The following is a 17,205-nucleotide window of genomic DNA, read 5'->3' as shown; positions in this document are numbered from 1 at the left end:
CGGGTAAGTGGACGGAGACCTGGGCTTCCTCCCTGAGCCCGCAGCCCGGGTCCCTCAGCCCCGTCCCCGCCCCTGCCGGACACCCCGCTCCCCTTTTCATCCCCCCGCACCCCTTTTCATCCTCCCTGACCCCTCTTCTCTCCCCCCGCCCCCCTTTTCATCCTCCCTGACCCCTCTTCATCCCCCCGCTCCCCTCTTCATCCTCCCTGACCCCTCTACCCCCCCCGCCCCCCTTTTCATCCTCCCTGACCCCTCTACCTCCCCGCCCCCCTTTTCATCCTCCCTGACCCCTCTACCCCCCCCCCCCGCACCTGCCGGACACCCCGCTCCCCTTTTCATCCCCCCGCCCCCTTTTCATACTCCCTGACCCCTCTTTCCTCCCCCCGCTCCCCTCTTCATCCTCCCTGACCCCTCTTCATCCCCCTGCCCCCCTTTTCATCCTCCTGCCCCCCTTTTCATCCTCCCTGACCCCTCTAAACCGCCCCCCCCCCCCCGCACCTGCCGGACACCGGCCCCCCACTCCCCGCAGCGAGGCTCTGGCTGAGCCTGGCTCACCCTGAGTCCTGGGGCTTTGGGCGCCCGCCAGCACCGGGAAACGTCCCCGTGCTCTATGTGATTCCGAAGACTGAAAGGGGATTCAGTAACAGCTGTTAATAGCTGATCTCAAATGCACATATTCGTTGTCATAAATGTCTTCAAGAGCAAAAAGTAACATTTGAGCCTAAAAACCTCAAGGAGGAGAATGGAAATAAGGCAAAAGATTTACATTACAGATGGAAAATGAAGTCAAAGTGCTTTGTAAAGTGATTCACAAACATTAGCAGCTGTTCTAAAACATTACAAAATGTGAATTATTGACAACTATGATGTATAGGCTAGTAAGTGGGAAAAGCTTACGTTTGAAGTGATAATTCAGTCTGTACTATCATGAAAGAGGTAAGATGGGGTGATATTATAGAATGTTATTACAAAGTACTTACCTTAAAAACCTGAATAAAAGTAGTTTTAGAACAGAAAAAAGCGTAGGCTATTTATACTATAGAATTAATTTGGATTGGAAATATTAAGATGTCTTCAGCTTAGGAATTTTTAAAAAACATTTTTTTTTTTTCAGAGAGGGATAGAGACATCAATGAGAATCATTGATTGGCTGCCTCTTGCACGCCCCCTACTGGGGAAGGAGCCCACAATCCTGTTGTGTGCCCTTGATGGGAATCAAACCCTGAATCCTTCAGTCTGCAGGCTGCTGCTCTATCCAGAGTCCAACCGGCTAGAGCAAAAAATATATATATTTTAAATATATTTTATTTATTTTCTTAGAGCAAAGGAGAGATAAACATCAGCTGCCTCTTGCACACCTCCTATTGGGGATGTACCCAAAACCAAGGTACACAAGCCTTGAAGGGAATCGAACCTGGGATCTTTCAGTCCACAGGTCGATGCTCTATCCACTGAACCATACCGGTAAGGGCAGGACAAAATATTTTTAATAACTCTGCCTGAAAGGCTCATTCAGAGACCACCCAGAACAGAAATATAAATTTATACCAGTTCTCTGAAAGTTATTTTCAGAAACTACACATAAAATTTACAGATCTTCACTAAATGAGAAAGTCTTTGTGTATGAATCTCATAGTCACTAAATGAGAGAGAAAAGTGACGTAACTGGAGCGCTAGCTCTCGTTCCATATTACAGGGTAGAGGGTGCGAGCCGGAGTCCCTGAGTGTGGAAAACCACTGCCCTAGCCCTGGACAGCTACACACAAGAGAACTAAACTTATACGTGGTTTAACACGTAAAGCACCCAGCCTATTTTGTCTTCTGGATGGAAAGTATACCAGTGGCCGGCTAACTCATTAGTCAACAAATATCAACAGTACAGAGATTGTAATTTCTTTTGAGAGCCAAATTTTTTAAACTCAAACTTCTTCTAATGCCACTTCTTCAAAATACTTGCCCAGGCCGTGGTTTTTTGTGGAAGAGCCACCCTCAAGGGGCCAAAGAGCCGCATATGGCTCGAGAGCCCCCGTTTGCCAACCATGGTTATAGTCAGTCACCAGTGATTGACTTGGCACCTAACTTGTTAATCCACTCAGTTAATTTGGCTCTCAACTACAGCCAGATGGGTAACTACCCTGTTTCCCCGAAAATAAGACAGTGTCTTATATTAATGTTTTCTCCCAAAGTTGCGCTAGGTCTTATTTTCAGGGGATGTCTTATCTTTCCAAGCGTTAGGTCTTATTTTCGTAGGATGTCTTATTTTTGGGGAAACACGGTAGATTTATTGGTGTGATTACTTGGTAAGTTATATCTTTAAATCACAGAATTATACACCTAAAATATATAATATTGTATGCCAACTCTAATTTAAAACTTAAAACAAGATTTTTTAAAAGATATTATCACCCCGGCTGGTGATAATGCTGAGGTTAGAGCATTATCCTGAGGACTGAGGGTCGTGGGTCTGATCCCAGGTCAGGGCACATACGGGAGGCATTTGATTGATGTTTCTCTTTCACATTGATGTTTCTGTCTCCCCCCCCCCCTCCCCCTCCCCGAATCAATGAAAAAACATCTTTGGGTGAGGATTTAAAAAAAACAAACACATCTCTTTGGGTGAGGATTTAAATTAGAGTCCAATGATATGATCAAACTGATTACTCAGAAGTTGAAGTGCTCTGCTTGAGAAATGCCAACCCATTAGAGACGGAAGAGGGCATTTACTTTAAATATTTGGTATATCACATGAATTTAGACCAGTTCTATACCATTTGTAGAAAGTTTGTATCTAATACTGACTGAAAGGTTTGGTCTATAGAATCTGTTCTTATCTATTCACAAGAATAAGTATGGTAGAAGGATTCCTTGTTATCATGAAATCTGTATGCAGTTTCTAAAGGATGGCGACATATCTTTAATATGAAGTACTTTACTTAGAGTATTTTAACAAATTCTTAATAAATTGGTAACATCTACATGTTTTAATGTTCTGAATACCTTCAAAGTCTTATTAGACATGACTTATTTTAACAAAAGCAAATTGCATTTCTATGTTTTTCTGTATTAAATTTAATTTTTTTAAATGCTTTTTAAAACAACTAACTTTGTTCAGTTTCTCTATCAGAAATTAAAAAACCACCACTGGACAAGTACTGTATTTTTAATATATGCTTTTATAGCATTTCAAAAGAATAAACTCAGTTTTATTTCAAGAGTTTACATAAGGTAGAGAATGCAAGCCACATTTTATATAAATGCACAGTTATGCAATAAATACAAAACAAAGAAAAAGACAGTAATAACTATTATCAAGGGTGATGTGCACTGATGTACATCATGAGAATTCTCTATCAATTACATTTACAGAATCTCTGTAGTCAAGTTTATCACCATTTTCAAGCCCCCACATGGGAACAGGTAGGTGAATATTGGTAGGAATACAACTTATTGTCTGCTCCTCCACTCAGAAGTAACTGCATAAAAGGAGAGAAAAAAACAAACAGAAGACAGTTATTTCATATGATAGTAAACCTAAGTAAATACTGGTGATTCAGATTACAGACAAATTATGGATGAGCGGTTAACTTGCATTGTGAGTTTATACTTAGAGGCCCGACTGCTGGTCAGACATCCCTCTCACAATCCTGGACCACAGGATCCTAATCACTAGCCTGCCTGCCTGCCTGGTCGCACCTAACTGGTCTCCCCTCTAACGCCCTGATCGCCCCTCACTGCCCCCCCCCCCCACTGGCCTGGTCACCCCACGCAGCTTGCTTGTTCAGTCATTTGGTCATCCCTCACTAACCCCTCTGCTGGCTTGGTCGTAGGCAGCCATCTTGTGAGGGCTAATTTGCATATTACCTCTTTATTATATAGGATGGACTGGTTACATCATTTTTCATTATAATACAGTATATTAAAGCTTTAAAAGTGATCATTTGAATTTGGTTAAGGTATAAATTTCTATGAAGGATTTGCTAAGAAATGTAATAAAAAGTTTGAAGGATAATATAGTTTTGTCCATTTAAGAAAATTAAGTTTTTAAAGGACAGCACATAAATTGTTTGCCGGTAATGGATATTTCAAATTATACAAGTAGACCTAGGATCTGTATTTGAAAAGAATTCTTAGGCAATAGAGCTAATGTATATACATAAAAATAGTTAAGCTATAATTCTTTTTTTTTTAATCAATCTTTATTGTTCATATTATTTACAAAGGTTCCTCATTTCTTAAGCTATAATTCTTTAAACACATTTTATAATCTAAATAGATTCATTATGTAAGATTTTTCCAAATAGAAAATATTTTGATCCAATTAAAGTAGCAAATTTATGGATTTGAAACATGTCATTAAAATACTCATAAAAACAGAATTGCTTCATATATTCTATTCCTAATATTGATGAACAATTCTGTCCTTCTTTGGAGTCTGAGATTTTATGAATAATATTAATGGAAACTTAGAATAGAGAATTGTAAATATCAGATATATGAAATACAACACCAGATTTCTGTTAATGATATATTTTCCTCTTTACCAAATAACGGACATCTTACCCCTATGACTGTCCAGTCCACACTTAGAACTTTGTCCTCATGAGCAGCCAAATCGTAGAGTGGAGCTTTACAACTGAAAGATGAAAATGTTGCCATGTTATGTGCATGTCATGATACTAAAACAATCATATATGATCAACTAAACTTTCCTGGAAACTTTTAACATTCACCATCCCTGCCTCTGGAAACAGTATTAACATTCTGGGTTATTTACTTGACCACCTCTCCTGTTTTCTTACATCATTAGCAAGTGACCGAGATTTACTACAAACAAATATATTCAAGAAAAATGCTATTTACTTATAAAAATTTATAATTAGGCCCATTTTTCACACTTCATTGACTACTGTACTTTTACTCCCGGATCATGGCTTTACATACCGTTGATCTACTCATTAGGTCTAGTAATAATTAATGTCGTTTTCTAATACTTTTTTAAATCGAATTTATTTAAACAATACAACAAAATTTAATCAACAATATAGTTGCTGTTGTTTTCTACTACTTGTGCCCAACGCTTAGAAAGCATTTTAATCCCTCTGTTGTAAAATTCTTGTGATTTTGATGCAAAAAATTCGGTCAATGCATTTTTGAGGCATTCTTCATTATTAAATTTTTTTCCAAGAAGAAAGTTTTGCAAAGAACGAAACAAATGGTAATCGGAAGGGGCAATATCAGGAGAATATGCAGGTTGAGGGAGAACTTCCCATTCCAACTGGCGCAGTTTTTCAGCAGTGATTCTTGCAGTATGCGGTCGTGCGTTATCGTGGTGAAGAATTACGCCCTTCCGATTAATCAGCGCGGGTTCTTTTTCTCTTAAAGCTTGGGCTAACCTTTCCAATTGGGCACTATACACTGCACTTGTAATGGTTTGGTTATGGTAAAAGTTCATAATGAAGAATTCCTTTAAAATTCCACCAAACACACAACATCACTTTTTTCGCATGCAAGTCAGGTTTTGGCATGGGCTGCGGAGCCTCATTTTTGTCCAACCATTGAGGCCGCCTTTTCAAATTAACATACAGCACCCATTCTTCATCTCCGGTAACAATTTGCTCTAAAAACGACAAACTGTTTTGACGAGAGAGGAGCGAACTGCAAATTGTGACTCTTTGATTACGGTTGTTGTCTGTCAACTCATGAGGAACCCATTTTCCAAACTTTTGGACTTTGCCAAGTGCACGCAATTGATTGGCAATTGTTTTTTGTGAACAATTTAAAGTTGTCGCAAGCTCTTGTTGGGTAATTTGAGGATTTTGCACCAAAAGAGCTTGAAGAGCTTCTTGATCAAAATTGGACACACGGCCTCGACCACTCTTGTCATCTAACGAAAAATTTCCCTCGCGAAATTTCTCAAACCAACGCTGGCATTTTCTGGCGCTAACTGCATCTTGACCAAGAGCACTACAGATGTTTTTTGCAGCCTCACTTGCTTTTCTTCCTAACTGGAACTCGTAAAGCATGCAGTGCCGAATATGCTCTTCATCCGCCATCTGCTTAGCCCTAGTTTTGCAACAAAAACCAAACCAAACACAAACTTTTTCAAGCAAAACTTGCTAATTGCACTTCACACGTTCTGTAGATACCACGTGTTTGAAGGTTATGTCAATGCAAGTCAACGCCAAGCAAGATTTTAAACGAATGTTTAAAAACGACATTAATTATTACTAGACCTGATATATGCTGATAACTCCCAAATTTATATTTTAGCCAAATTTCTCCCCCGAGTTTGTTATGTATACTCCCTGGGTGACAGCTGGATGTCTCTGGGCACTACACATTTAAAACAACCAAGAAACTTTTAATTTCCTCCTATAAACCTCCTTTTTCTACTCTTCCTCATTGTAGCAAATGGCACCAATAATTACCCAGTGGCTCAGTAGAAAATACAGGCAATATCCTAGACTCCTATTTCTACTTTCAGTTTCTGGGCCAATCTTGCCAAAGAGCTATCTTGCCCTAGCCAGTATGGCTCAGTGGATAGAGCCTCAGACTATGGACTGAAGGGTCTCGAGTTCGATTCCAGCCAAGGGCACATGCCTGGGTTGCGAGCTCCTTTCTCAGTAGGAAGCAGCTGATCAATGATTCTCTCTCATCATTGATGTCTCTCTCTCTCTCCCTTCCTCTCTGAAAAAAATATATTTTTAAAAACAAACAAAAAATAACCCCAAAGAGCTATCTTCAAAATATACTTAAAATCCAACCACTTTAATACTACCCCAATAGTCCAAATCACTATTCTGACTCTTGAATTATAATATTACTTCTCTGCTTTCATTCTGCTCTCCTGCTCAAAAATTTCCAAAGCCTTCTTCCTCCTCATGCTTAGAATGAAATCTAAATTCCTTTCTGTGGCCCACAAGGCACTGCTCAATATCACCACCACCTGCCTCATGTGCAGCCACTCTCTCCTCCTTGCTTACTCCTTTATCATCACTGACTCCCTTGCTATTTTGTCAATATGCAATGACTTTCCCCACCTCATCTGCTTTTTCCTCTGCCATGGTCTGTGCATGCCTTATACCTTCACATTGTTCAATTCATTATTAGAATACTACTTTCAAAGAGAGGCCTCCCCGAAAGAAGTGTCCCCTTTACTGTGCTTGGTTTTCTTCAGAGCATTTGACTATTAGTATCAGAAACTATTTGGTAACTAACAGTATCAGAAACTACATAAAGTAGCCAATTAAAATGTATATACCTTCTAGATATTATTAAATCATTTATCATAAGGTAGTATAAGGATGTCAGAAAAGCAGATTTAAGGTAAATTAACAAGCATGCGTTTTTATTAACACATAATTTATAAATTGATCACAGTTCTGTTTGAGAGACCACTGGCTTTCTTCTTCTATAATGACCAGAGGCCCAGCACGCAAAATCGCGTGAGACACAGACCTTGTGTGCTGCGGGACCCAGCGTCAAGTCCCTCCTAGTGACCGGTCTCTGGTTGTTACGGCATTATGATCACCGGGTTTTTTATTATATAGATAATAAAGTTCAGGATAGTTTTCCTGACCTCTGTCTTTTCTTGTCTTACATACATAACAAGGCCAGAAAGATGGATTTTATAAACTTGTGGAATTTTTTTGTCTGAACCCCCCCCCCCCCCCCCCCAACTCTCACAAATCCTTTCAGATTGCAAAAAAATGCTAACAAAAGAAAATGCCTTTGATTCTGGTCCTTCTTTTTGATATCAATATTTATCATTTCAGTATCCACTTTGTTTTCTCTGTATACAATAGGCAGTTGATATATTTCTTTTGTGGACCATAAATAGGACTTACCTCCTTATATCCCACAGCTTGACAATGTTATCTAAAGAACCTGAAATCAGCTGATGCTCATAGATAGGAGACCACTTCACTGCTGTGACCCAGCCGGTATGAGAGGTCAGGGACAGTGACACCAAAGAACCATCTGAACAACGCAAAAAAGTGAACAATGACTGAATAGAAGTAGGCAGAACAAATCTAAAAAGAAGTATGAAGAAAGTTAGCTTTTTATACACATCTCTGAGGGAAAGAGAAGTGGGTGTTGTTTATACATCTTCCCTCCAGTGTTTCCCAGGACTCACCGTTAGCCCGGGGATCCCACAGTCTGACATGCCTATCAGTGCTTCCAGATGCTAAACGTTTACCAAGTGAAGAGTAGGAGATACAGTTAAATACTTTATTTCCTGTCTGGAAAGAAAAAAGGGAAGGACATTTAACCAGCGTGGGCTAAAATTAATCATCTCTAGAAGCTTATCCACTTAAAAGCTCAAAGTTAATTGGAGAACCACTAAAATTGTATATCTTACCAAGGTTGACTTAAGACTGCCAGACTCAACATCCCATATTCTAATTGTGTGGTCCCAGGATGCACTGCAGATTTCTTCAGCATCTGACCACAGAACCGAGGAAATTGCTTCTTTATGACCAGACAGGGTCACGATGGGAGTCTAAAAAATAAAAGACAGATGAAACTAATCTAAGGTGGCATAAGTCACAACAATGATCACCTTTAGGGACTACTTATTTTGAGGGAGGTTAGAGGGAGTCTTCAGGGTATTGGTAATTCTCAATGTTTTGATTTGGATAAGGATTACTTGGGTATTGTAAAAATTCATTGAATTATATACTTAACTATATGTATAATATGTGAAACTTCAATTAAAGAAAGATTATTAAAAAAAAAAAAAAAAAAGACCACCTTCACCCTCAGTGGCTAGAGCTAGTCCCTTGGACTGAAGGGTCCCAGGTTCAATTCGGGTCAAGGGTATGTATCTTGGTTGCAGGCTCAATCTTTGGCCCTGGTTGGGCATGTGCAGGAGGCAACCAATCGATCTCTCACATTGATGTTTCTCTCTCTCTCTCTCTCTCTCTCTCTCTCTCTCTCTCTCTCTCTCTCTCTCTCTCACGCCCTCTGAAAATCAATGGAAAAATATGCTTGGGTGAGGATTAAAAAACAAACAAAAACCAAAAAACTACCTCTGTGTAAAGGATTTTTATAATTCAACAAATTCTCTTCTCAGACATATTCTTTCGATGTTGCAACATCAAGGAAATGCATCACTGAAACCGGTTTGGCTCAGTGGATAGAGCGTCGGTCTGCGGACTGAAAGGCCCCAGGTTCGATTCTGGTGAAGGGCATGTACATTGGTTGCAGCCACAACCCTGGTGGGGAGTGTGCAGGAGGCAGCTGGTCGATGTTTCTAGCTCTCTGTCCCTCTTTCTCTCCCTTCCTCTGTGTAAAAAATCAATAAAATATAAAAAAAAAAAAAAAAAAAAGGAAATGCATTAATAAATTACATCTGGCACACTATCCAAATTGGCAAGGCATTTACAGTTCTTTATTATTTAAAAAAATATTTTTATTGATTTGAGAGAGGAAGAAAGAGGGAGATAGAAACATTAATTTGTCAATAAAGACCTAAGCCAAGGATAGCAATTCTCACAAATACTTACTCTTGTTAGTCCCAATTGGTCTGTTTTCTGTTTCTTTCTTGGTCGATTTGTGGATTCCTCCATTTCATCTTCTTCATCTGTAGGGACTGTGTCATAGAGAATTAGATTTGATACTTTTAAAATTATGGTAAACATTAATTGCAAACAGTCTCAAAGAATTCTTACATTCTGGGTACATATTTTCTCCACATTATCTCATTTGGCTAGAATAGATATTCCTACTTATTTTTGTTAATAGAAAATTATACATAAAAACAATACCTGGGTTACCTATCTTCCAAACAGAGAAAGTAAAATACATTAAATTCCTAGAAGCTAACCAGTTTGATATCGCACTATGTCTTTAAGATCATTAAGAATATTCATCACTTTACCATATCTAAGAAAAATTGCTTACTGTTAGTTGACCAGACTGCATTTATATCAAGAAGGGAATGCCACAAGATAAACACGTGTTAAAAGGACATACATTTCAGCCATGTTTATTCTTCTTTTACTTTTCTAACAATGAATTTAAGTGTTTCACAGATAGTTATTTTTGTTTGGTAACTATTTTATGGATTTTGAAGTTTTTCCCAAACTCTATAGTAAGTGCCCTAAGGGCAACAACTAATATACATATCTCATTTACCCAGAATTATAAAAAATATATATATTCAAAGGGAAAAATTTCTAAATTACTTCCTGCCTCAATACTGTTTATTTTAAGCAATTTTGGAATATCTACTAAAATAGATTATATATTTCTTGCCATCTTACACATAATTTCTTAAAACTCTTTAAGCTTTATTTCCTGATCCCCCCAACTCTCCCTTGTAAACCGAATTTAGGGTATCATGCTATAAAACAGCAGTTACCTCAGAAGTAACAGGTTATTCTGATCTGTTTACCTGTGCCATAAATAGGTCTAGGCTACTGTTTTAAAAATTTAAGTATTTGTGAGTCTTCTCCCCCCCTTTCTTCTTTCAATGTCTTCTTACTACTGTGAAGGCACAGGCATCTGAGAATCCTCCCTCCTCCTCCTCCTCCTCCTCCTCCTCCTCCTCTAATTGTTCCTTCTAATCTGTTTCCAAAGTAAGAAGTTTGATAAAATTGTATTAAAAATGTCTACTTTTTAAAATAAACCAGCTTTAAGGAAATTCCTCTAATAGTAAAGTGTATATAAATTATTCAAAAGATACTTTAGTTTATTTCCAGATTCCTGAATAAGGGACAGTTATGTCCCATTACACCAAACATGCTGATATGTGCAGCAATTCAGTGACATGCAATTAATAAGGGGATTTTGAGGTAGAAAAACATTTTGAAGCACATAGAAATATATGAATTTTTCTCTATTCTCTGATCCTTTGTATCTTACAAAACCCTGGTCTATTTTTATGGTAACACATGGGCTACAAAGAACTTTCACTAAAATTCTTGAAATATTAATAAGTCAATGTAAAATAAACATTTGATTTACCTGTAGACCAGATCTTTAGCATCTTATCCCAGGAGCCACTGCAAAACTAGAAACAAGATATATATGAAAGAAAAATGAGTTTGTAATATAACCCATCATATTATTTTTTTCTCTGCTCTAGTCACCAATCACAATGAATATACACAGGAAACAATTTTTACATAAGTTCAGAGTGGAACTCAACACAGTCCTGATGACACAGGCGCTGCTTACTTTAGTTCCCGTGCGGTCGACAGCGATGGAGTCCACACTCCCCGCGTGGCCTCTGCAGCAGTGCAGGGCTTTCACCTTGTTCCTCTCCGCATTCCACTCCCACAAGAGGATAGTCTGGTCCACAGAGGCACTCAGCAGTAGGTAAGACGGGTAGTCTGAAGAAAGGAGAGCACAGGAGTAAGAAACATGTAAGCACAAAAAGGTAAAATGGGTCATGCTCTGAAACCAAAGAATTGAATTTGTTGTTGATGAGGAAAACATAAAAAAAAAAGCTCATGTCCAGCTTTGAAAAAGAAGTTAACTTATAGTATAAAGATTCTTCAAAAAGTACATTAAGAGAAATGAGTTTAACACACAGTCCTAACTTGAAAATATGTATTATCCTGTATAAGAAAAGCCTAATATGCCAAGTGTCTAGTAATCTATTCAGTCAATTAAAGTGTAATGTGCTAATGATATGCTAAGGCTGCTCAACTGTTCACTATGATGTGCACTGACCACCAAGGGGCAGACACTCAGACTGGTAGGTTAGCTTGCTTGGGGTCCGGCCAATCAGGACTGAGCAAGTTGGGGTTGGACATGCCCTGGAGCCCTCTGGTGGTCCCTCCCTGCTTGGTCAACTTCCCATGTCTCTCCCTGGCCCCAATTATGCACCTGTGGGGTCCCTCAGCTTGGCCTGCGCCCTCTCACAATCTGGGACCCCTTGGGGAATGTTGGAGAGTGGTTTTGGCCCAATCCCGCTCAATGTAGAAACTGCCCCCTGGTGGTCAGTGCACTCCCTCAGGGGGAGCACTGCTCCGCGGGGCACAGTCAGCCGGGCACAGCTGGCAAGCGCAGCGGTGGTGGCAGGTGTCTCTCAGGTCTCCACAGCAGCACGAAGGATGTCTGATTGACAGCTTGGGCCTAAGCCACCAGTCAGACATTCCCCAAGGGTTCCTAGGCTGAGAGAGGGCGCAGGCCTGGCTGAGGGACTCCTATTACTGGCCCTCCCCCACTCAAGTGCACAAATTTCGTGCCCTGGGCCTCTAGTCTGATATAATTTTAGTAAGAGTTCACTTTACTAATGTATGAATTTTTTATATAATCCTTTTCTTCTTGAACACTATATTTTTGAAAGAAGTGAGAATAATGGAGGCATGAGACATTTCCTAACCTGTGCATTTTCTGCCCAGCACTGAAAATGGCTTATTTTCAAACCCTATCCAGGAGTGCTCTCCGTTTCGGCAGAGTGCTTACCTTTTTTCACCCAGGCCACATCTTTTACGGCCTCTGTATGTCCCACAATCGTCATTACCGACTTTCCTCCCAAGGACCAGATCCGAGACGTCTTATCATAAGAACCAGTCAAGATCCTGTGAGAAAATAGAAAAAGCAGCTTTTTTTAGCTCATAAAATCAATTATATTTCTAAGGTAACAACAAAGTTAATTTTGAGGATTATACTTTAAATTATACTTCTTGAATATGAAATTTCAAAACACACTAGAGCAGAACAGAAGATATTATATTTGGCTTTTCCTGACATGCTAAAAATAAAAATAGAACTCCTGACAAATCCTAGACTTCACTTTTACTGTTGTAAATACTAAAACTATTAGGAAAGCTAAGCAAGTAGCTTGTAAAGCCTAACAGTCCTTGCAAAAAACCACTAAACAGAAAAAACAAACAAACACACACAGAAAACCCCTTAAAGTAAAAGCGTAACTTTGTGTAATAACTACACGGAGAATTCTCTGAGCATAAGCTACCTTATACACCACTCTTCAGGGGTTTTCTACAGGGAAGGCCAGCGGGGATCTGCTCTAAGCCAGCCACAACTTCTTGATTCCAGTCTGCCCGTTTTAGCCCCAATATAACATGATCTGCATCTTCATGATAGCAGGCCAGGAGATATGTAACTTATAAAAGGATTCCACCCGGTCTTCTCTATAACACAAATAATATCCTTGGTCTTAAAAGCAGCAAATCAAATAAATGCCTTGACACTTGACCTATTCAGAATACAAATATCACCACATCTTAACACAGAAAACTTACTGATATCTTTCTTCTTGACTAGAGTGGATGTAAAGATCTTTGGAGTGGTCACTGATACGTGTATCACAAATTATTTTTACAAAGAACAGAGAATCAGAGAATATTCCCATCATGCACTTAAGAAGGCTGATGGTGGCATAAGAAAAGGGATATAAGAACATTCATCTGGCAATACCATTCCTCTGTCCCTTTGATGGAGCTGATCCAGTCATCATGGAATAAGCATTGCTCTGGCTGAGGGGCAGTGTACTTCTCCACGTATTCTAGTACCACAACCTCTTCCTAGTAAGAGAGAGAGCAGACATCAATCAGGTGGTGCAGTCTTACAAAGATAAAAGACCCCCCCCCAGTTTAAGACATCTCCATGTTTGTCCCCTTCATAATCCAGAAAATCTGGAGCCATATAAAATATGAAACTTTATTTGATTTAACAGTATGCTATGAGTAACATTAAGAAATATTGCCCAAACGGGTATGGCTCAGTGGATAGAAGGGTCCCAGGTTCGATTCCGGTCAAGGGCATGTACATTGGTTGCGGGCACATCCCAGGTAGAGGGTGTGCAGGAGGCAGCTGATTGATGTTTCTCAACGTTTCTAGCTCTCTATCCCTCTCCCTTCCTCTTTGTGGAAAATCAATAAAATATATTAAAAGAAAGAAATATTGCCGAAACCAGTTTGGCTCAATGGATAGAGCGTCGGCTTGGGGACTGAAAGGTCCCGGGTTCGATTCCGGTCAAGGGCATGTACCTTGGTTGCGGGTATATTCCCAGTAGGGGGTGTGCAAGAGGCAGCTGATCGATGACTCTCTCTCATCGATGTTTCTAACTCTCTATCTCTCTCCCTTCCTCTCTGTACAAAATCAATAAAATATATTAAAAAAAAAAAAGAAAGAAATATTAATGACCTTGGAAAACTTATGTTAAAAGTGGGGGGAAAAGAATGTAAGAAGTCTGGCTGAGTGGCTCAGTGGTTGAGTGTTGACCTATGAACTAGGAGGGCTCAGTTCGATTCCCAGTCAAGGTACATTCCTGAGTTGTGGGCTCAATCCCCAAAGGGGGGCGAGCAAGAGGCAGCCAATCCATGATTCTCTCTCATCATTGATGTTTCTATCTCTCCTCCATTCCTCTCTCTGAAATCAATAAAAATATATTTTTAAAAAAGAATATAAGAAACTTAAATTATAAAGTCACAAAAGCATATTGTTAAATGGGTACAGAGCTTCTACTTAGAAGGAAGTAGTAGTCTTGGAAATGAATAGTGGTGATGGTTGCATAATATTGTGAATGTAGTTAATGGCCACTGGATTATAAACAAAAAATGGTTAAAATGATACATTTTATGAGTATTTTACCACAGTTCTAAAACTTGCCCCCCCAAATTATGTTTTAAATGATAAAAGCAATATTAGTAAGTTTGAAAACTACAGGGGGAAAAAATCATTTTAAATCACAATAGCCTTTGGCAGTGTTCGGCAAACTGCGGCTTGCCGCTCTGTTGACTAATGAGTTTGGCGATCATTGGCCTAAGCTTTAAGTTGTTCTAGGTGCACAATCATTTTTCACACCTTTATGAAAACTAAATATGTATTTGTTGTTGCCTTTTTTGACCATTCTCCCACAGATATGAAGGTATCTTTCCATATTCAATTATCTGTATTTCTTGCAAAATATACTCTCAGAATAGAGGATTAAAAACTTGAGTATATACAAAACTGAAATTTAAATTTCTAGGGGTAAAAGTAATCAAAAGGATACTGGTTACCGCAATATTAGATTAGATTAAGCCTGATATCTAAATGGCTTAATCTACATTGCCTGGCAATAACTTTAGTAAAATAGAGCAAGTAAGCATTTGAACTTACCGATGAGATGTTTTCCAGTTCCATATGTTTGAGCAAGGGCATTCGTAGAAACTGGCCCTTGACAAGGAAATCAAACTCCACATGTTTGTGGAAGTCTAAAGAAAATACATAATAAAATCATCACTCAGAGGACCTGAAGTTATTATTAGCAGAGATGTATATGAGAGACTCCAAAACAAACAGGTACCTATTATCCCAGTGTGGCCTCTGAGTTTTTCCAGAATAAAGTGTTTACATCTTCTATTTCATGTGTGATTTTAGTTTTTAAAAATCATATTATAGAAAAATTCATATATGCAAAACTGGAGAATAAATTTTATAATAAATCTTCATGTACCTATCATAAAACTCCAATTATCAATGTATGGCCAATCTTATTTAATCAATATTGTTGCACACATTGCTTATGTTAATTTTATGGGCTAATAACTTATATTCACACAGCATATGTTTAACATTTGTATCTTTATAAATGGTCTGATATTCTTACATATTTATAAATGTTTTACCCATTCTTGTGAATTTTAAATAGTTAAAAAAACACACACAACAGTATGAACACTGGCGTTTCTTATTACATTTTGTAGAAGTACAGCAAGTGGGGCCCAAGCTCTCTGCCAACCCAGCTCAGCCCTCTTCAGCACAGTCGCAATGTCTTCATTACCTTTACATCACAACTTTTATACTAAAATCTTTATTCCTAAATCTCAACCACCTTCTCTCCTTAGTCCTAAAAATATTTTTTCACTGGAAACTTTTATTTTAAAGCATTTTTTAAAAAGTATTAGCAGGGAACCACATCTATTGTAGTTTATAAATTTTACCATTATAAAATGTATGCAGATTATAAAATAAAACCAAAATAAGGAAATAAAAGTGTGAAGGAATTTATTGGAGTTAGTGGTATTGTGCCGTCTCCTAACTTTTCAGAACATACTACCTACCATGTTTAGCCTCCAGCACCTTATTAATGATGTTACTGAGGTCAGCAACTTCAGAAGCTGCAGGGATTGAGAAGGGAACATCGTCTATCGCATAGCTACAAAACAGAAACGAAACATCAAGATTATGTCCACAGATCATTTTAACAAATGTGCATTTATTCGTTCAACAAACATTCACTGGGTATCTAATACACATCAGACATTTTGCTGCATGGGATTGACAAAATTAATTACCAGGTCAGCTCCTAACGCTACCATACACACCGTAAGGCAGGATATAATTAGGTTTCAAATGAATGGTATAGACCCGGGGACTGTTGTTAAAAATGTTTATATATACACGTATGTATATACACATAAAAATATATGTATATAAATCCAAAAATCTGTAACTGAATGACTTCACACTCTTATAAAAGAAAGTCTTACCAACACCCTCTTCAGAGCTCCCCTTTCTAGCCTGGTTTTATGAAAACAGAGTCTACCACCTACTTAAAAAAAAAAAAAATGAAGTTGAGTTTTCAGAAACAAGCGTCGTGAGCAGACAGCCTGCCACGTCGCGGTTCCCTGTGCAACGGCCACACGGTGTGCCTCCGGGAGCCTCCAGTCCCCGTGTGAACGGCGGGGAGGCTGCCACCGGGGCCGGTCCCCGAGGAAGGAATCCTCAGAGGCGCCGCGGCCTGGCGAGGAGCCCGGCGAGGAGCCCAGCACAGACAGACCGGCGGGAGGTGTGAAAGCGAACGCGGCGAAGACGGGGACCCACCGGGTCGCCCCGAAGGAGTCCCAGAAGAGGATCCCTCCCGCAAGGGGCGAGGCGGGCGGCGTCGTACTTACTGCTGGTTGTCGGTGAAGAAGCGCGCCTGGAGCTGCGCCATCGCGGGGTGCACACCTCGCTTGCCCACAGGCACGTGCAGGTCACGGCCAGACGAGCCCCTCTGCGGAGCTCTGGTCCCTGAGGGTCACAGGAAGGGGCAGCACACCCTCAGCCGGCGCCGGGGCCGGACCCGCGCCCTCCGCTCCGGCCGCCAGCCAGCCAGCCAGCCAGCCAGCCAGCCAGACCACGCGGTGCCTGCCGGAGCCCAGCCCGCACGCATCGACTGCCTATCCGCAGATCAGGCGTCATCGATCAGGACGGCGGAGCGTCGCTTTAGTCTGTGTGGACGTCTTTATATATATTTAG

The 17,205-nt window shown here is 39.8% G+C and overlaps 1 protein-coding gene across 1 annotated transcript; it reads right to left on the bottom strand.

Moving 5' to 3' along the window:
* Nucleotides 1-3,142: 3,142 nt before the first annotated feature.
* WDR12 (WD repeat domain 12) lies at nucleotides 3,143-17,079 on the bottom strand. The gene is made up of 13 exons (XM_036420704.2): nucleotides 16,860-17,079; nucleotides 16,026-16,120; nucleotides 15,082-15,176; nucleotides 13,396-13,502; nucleotides 12,421-12,536; nucleotides 11,185-11,339; nucleotides 10,972-11,017; nucleotides 9,510-9,595; nucleotides 8,363-8,503; nucleotides 8,138-8,243; nucleotides 7,848-7,980; nucleotides 4,561-4,633; nucleotides 3,143-3,473 (listed from the first exon to the last, which is right to left on the bottom strand). Exons 1-13 carry the CDS (start codon nucleotides 16,898-16,900, stop codon nucleotides 3,396-3,398), a joined length of 1,272 nt encoding a protein of 423 aa, XP_036276597.1. The 5' UTR covers nucleotides 16,901-17,079; the 3' UTR covers nucleotides 3,143-3,395.
* Between the last annotated feature and the right edge of the window lie 126 nt (nucleotides 17,080-17,205).

The sequence above is a fragment of the Pipistrellus kuhlii genome, unplaced genomic scaffold, assembly GCF_014108245.1.
Source record: "Pipistrellus kuhlii isolate mPipKuh1 unplaced genomic scaffold, mPipKuh1.p scaffold_m20_p_7, whole genome shotgun sequence".
Lineage (NCBI taxonomy): Eukaryota > Metazoa > Chordata > Mammalia > Chiroptera > Vespertilionidae > Pipistrellus > Pipistrellus kuhlii.
This window is presented reverse-complemented; position numbering and strand designations above follow the sequence as displayed.

What these genes read in the sequence shown, in the direction of transcription:
- WDR12 (XM_036420704.2), bottom strand. Translation starts at nt 16,900, where the DNA reads ATGGCGCAGCTCCAGGCGCGCTTCTTCACCGACAACCAGCA. An exon ending in TTCTTCACCGACAACCAGCA is followed by an intron (nt 16,121 to 16,859) that starts GTAAGTACGACG and finishes TCTGTTTTGTAG; the next exon opens with CTATGCGATAGACGATGTTC. An exon ending in ACCAATTGGGACTAACAAGA is followed by an intron (nt 8,504 to 9,509) that starts GTAAGTATTTGT and finishes TTTATTTTTTAG; the next exon opens with ACTCCCATCGTGACCCTGTC.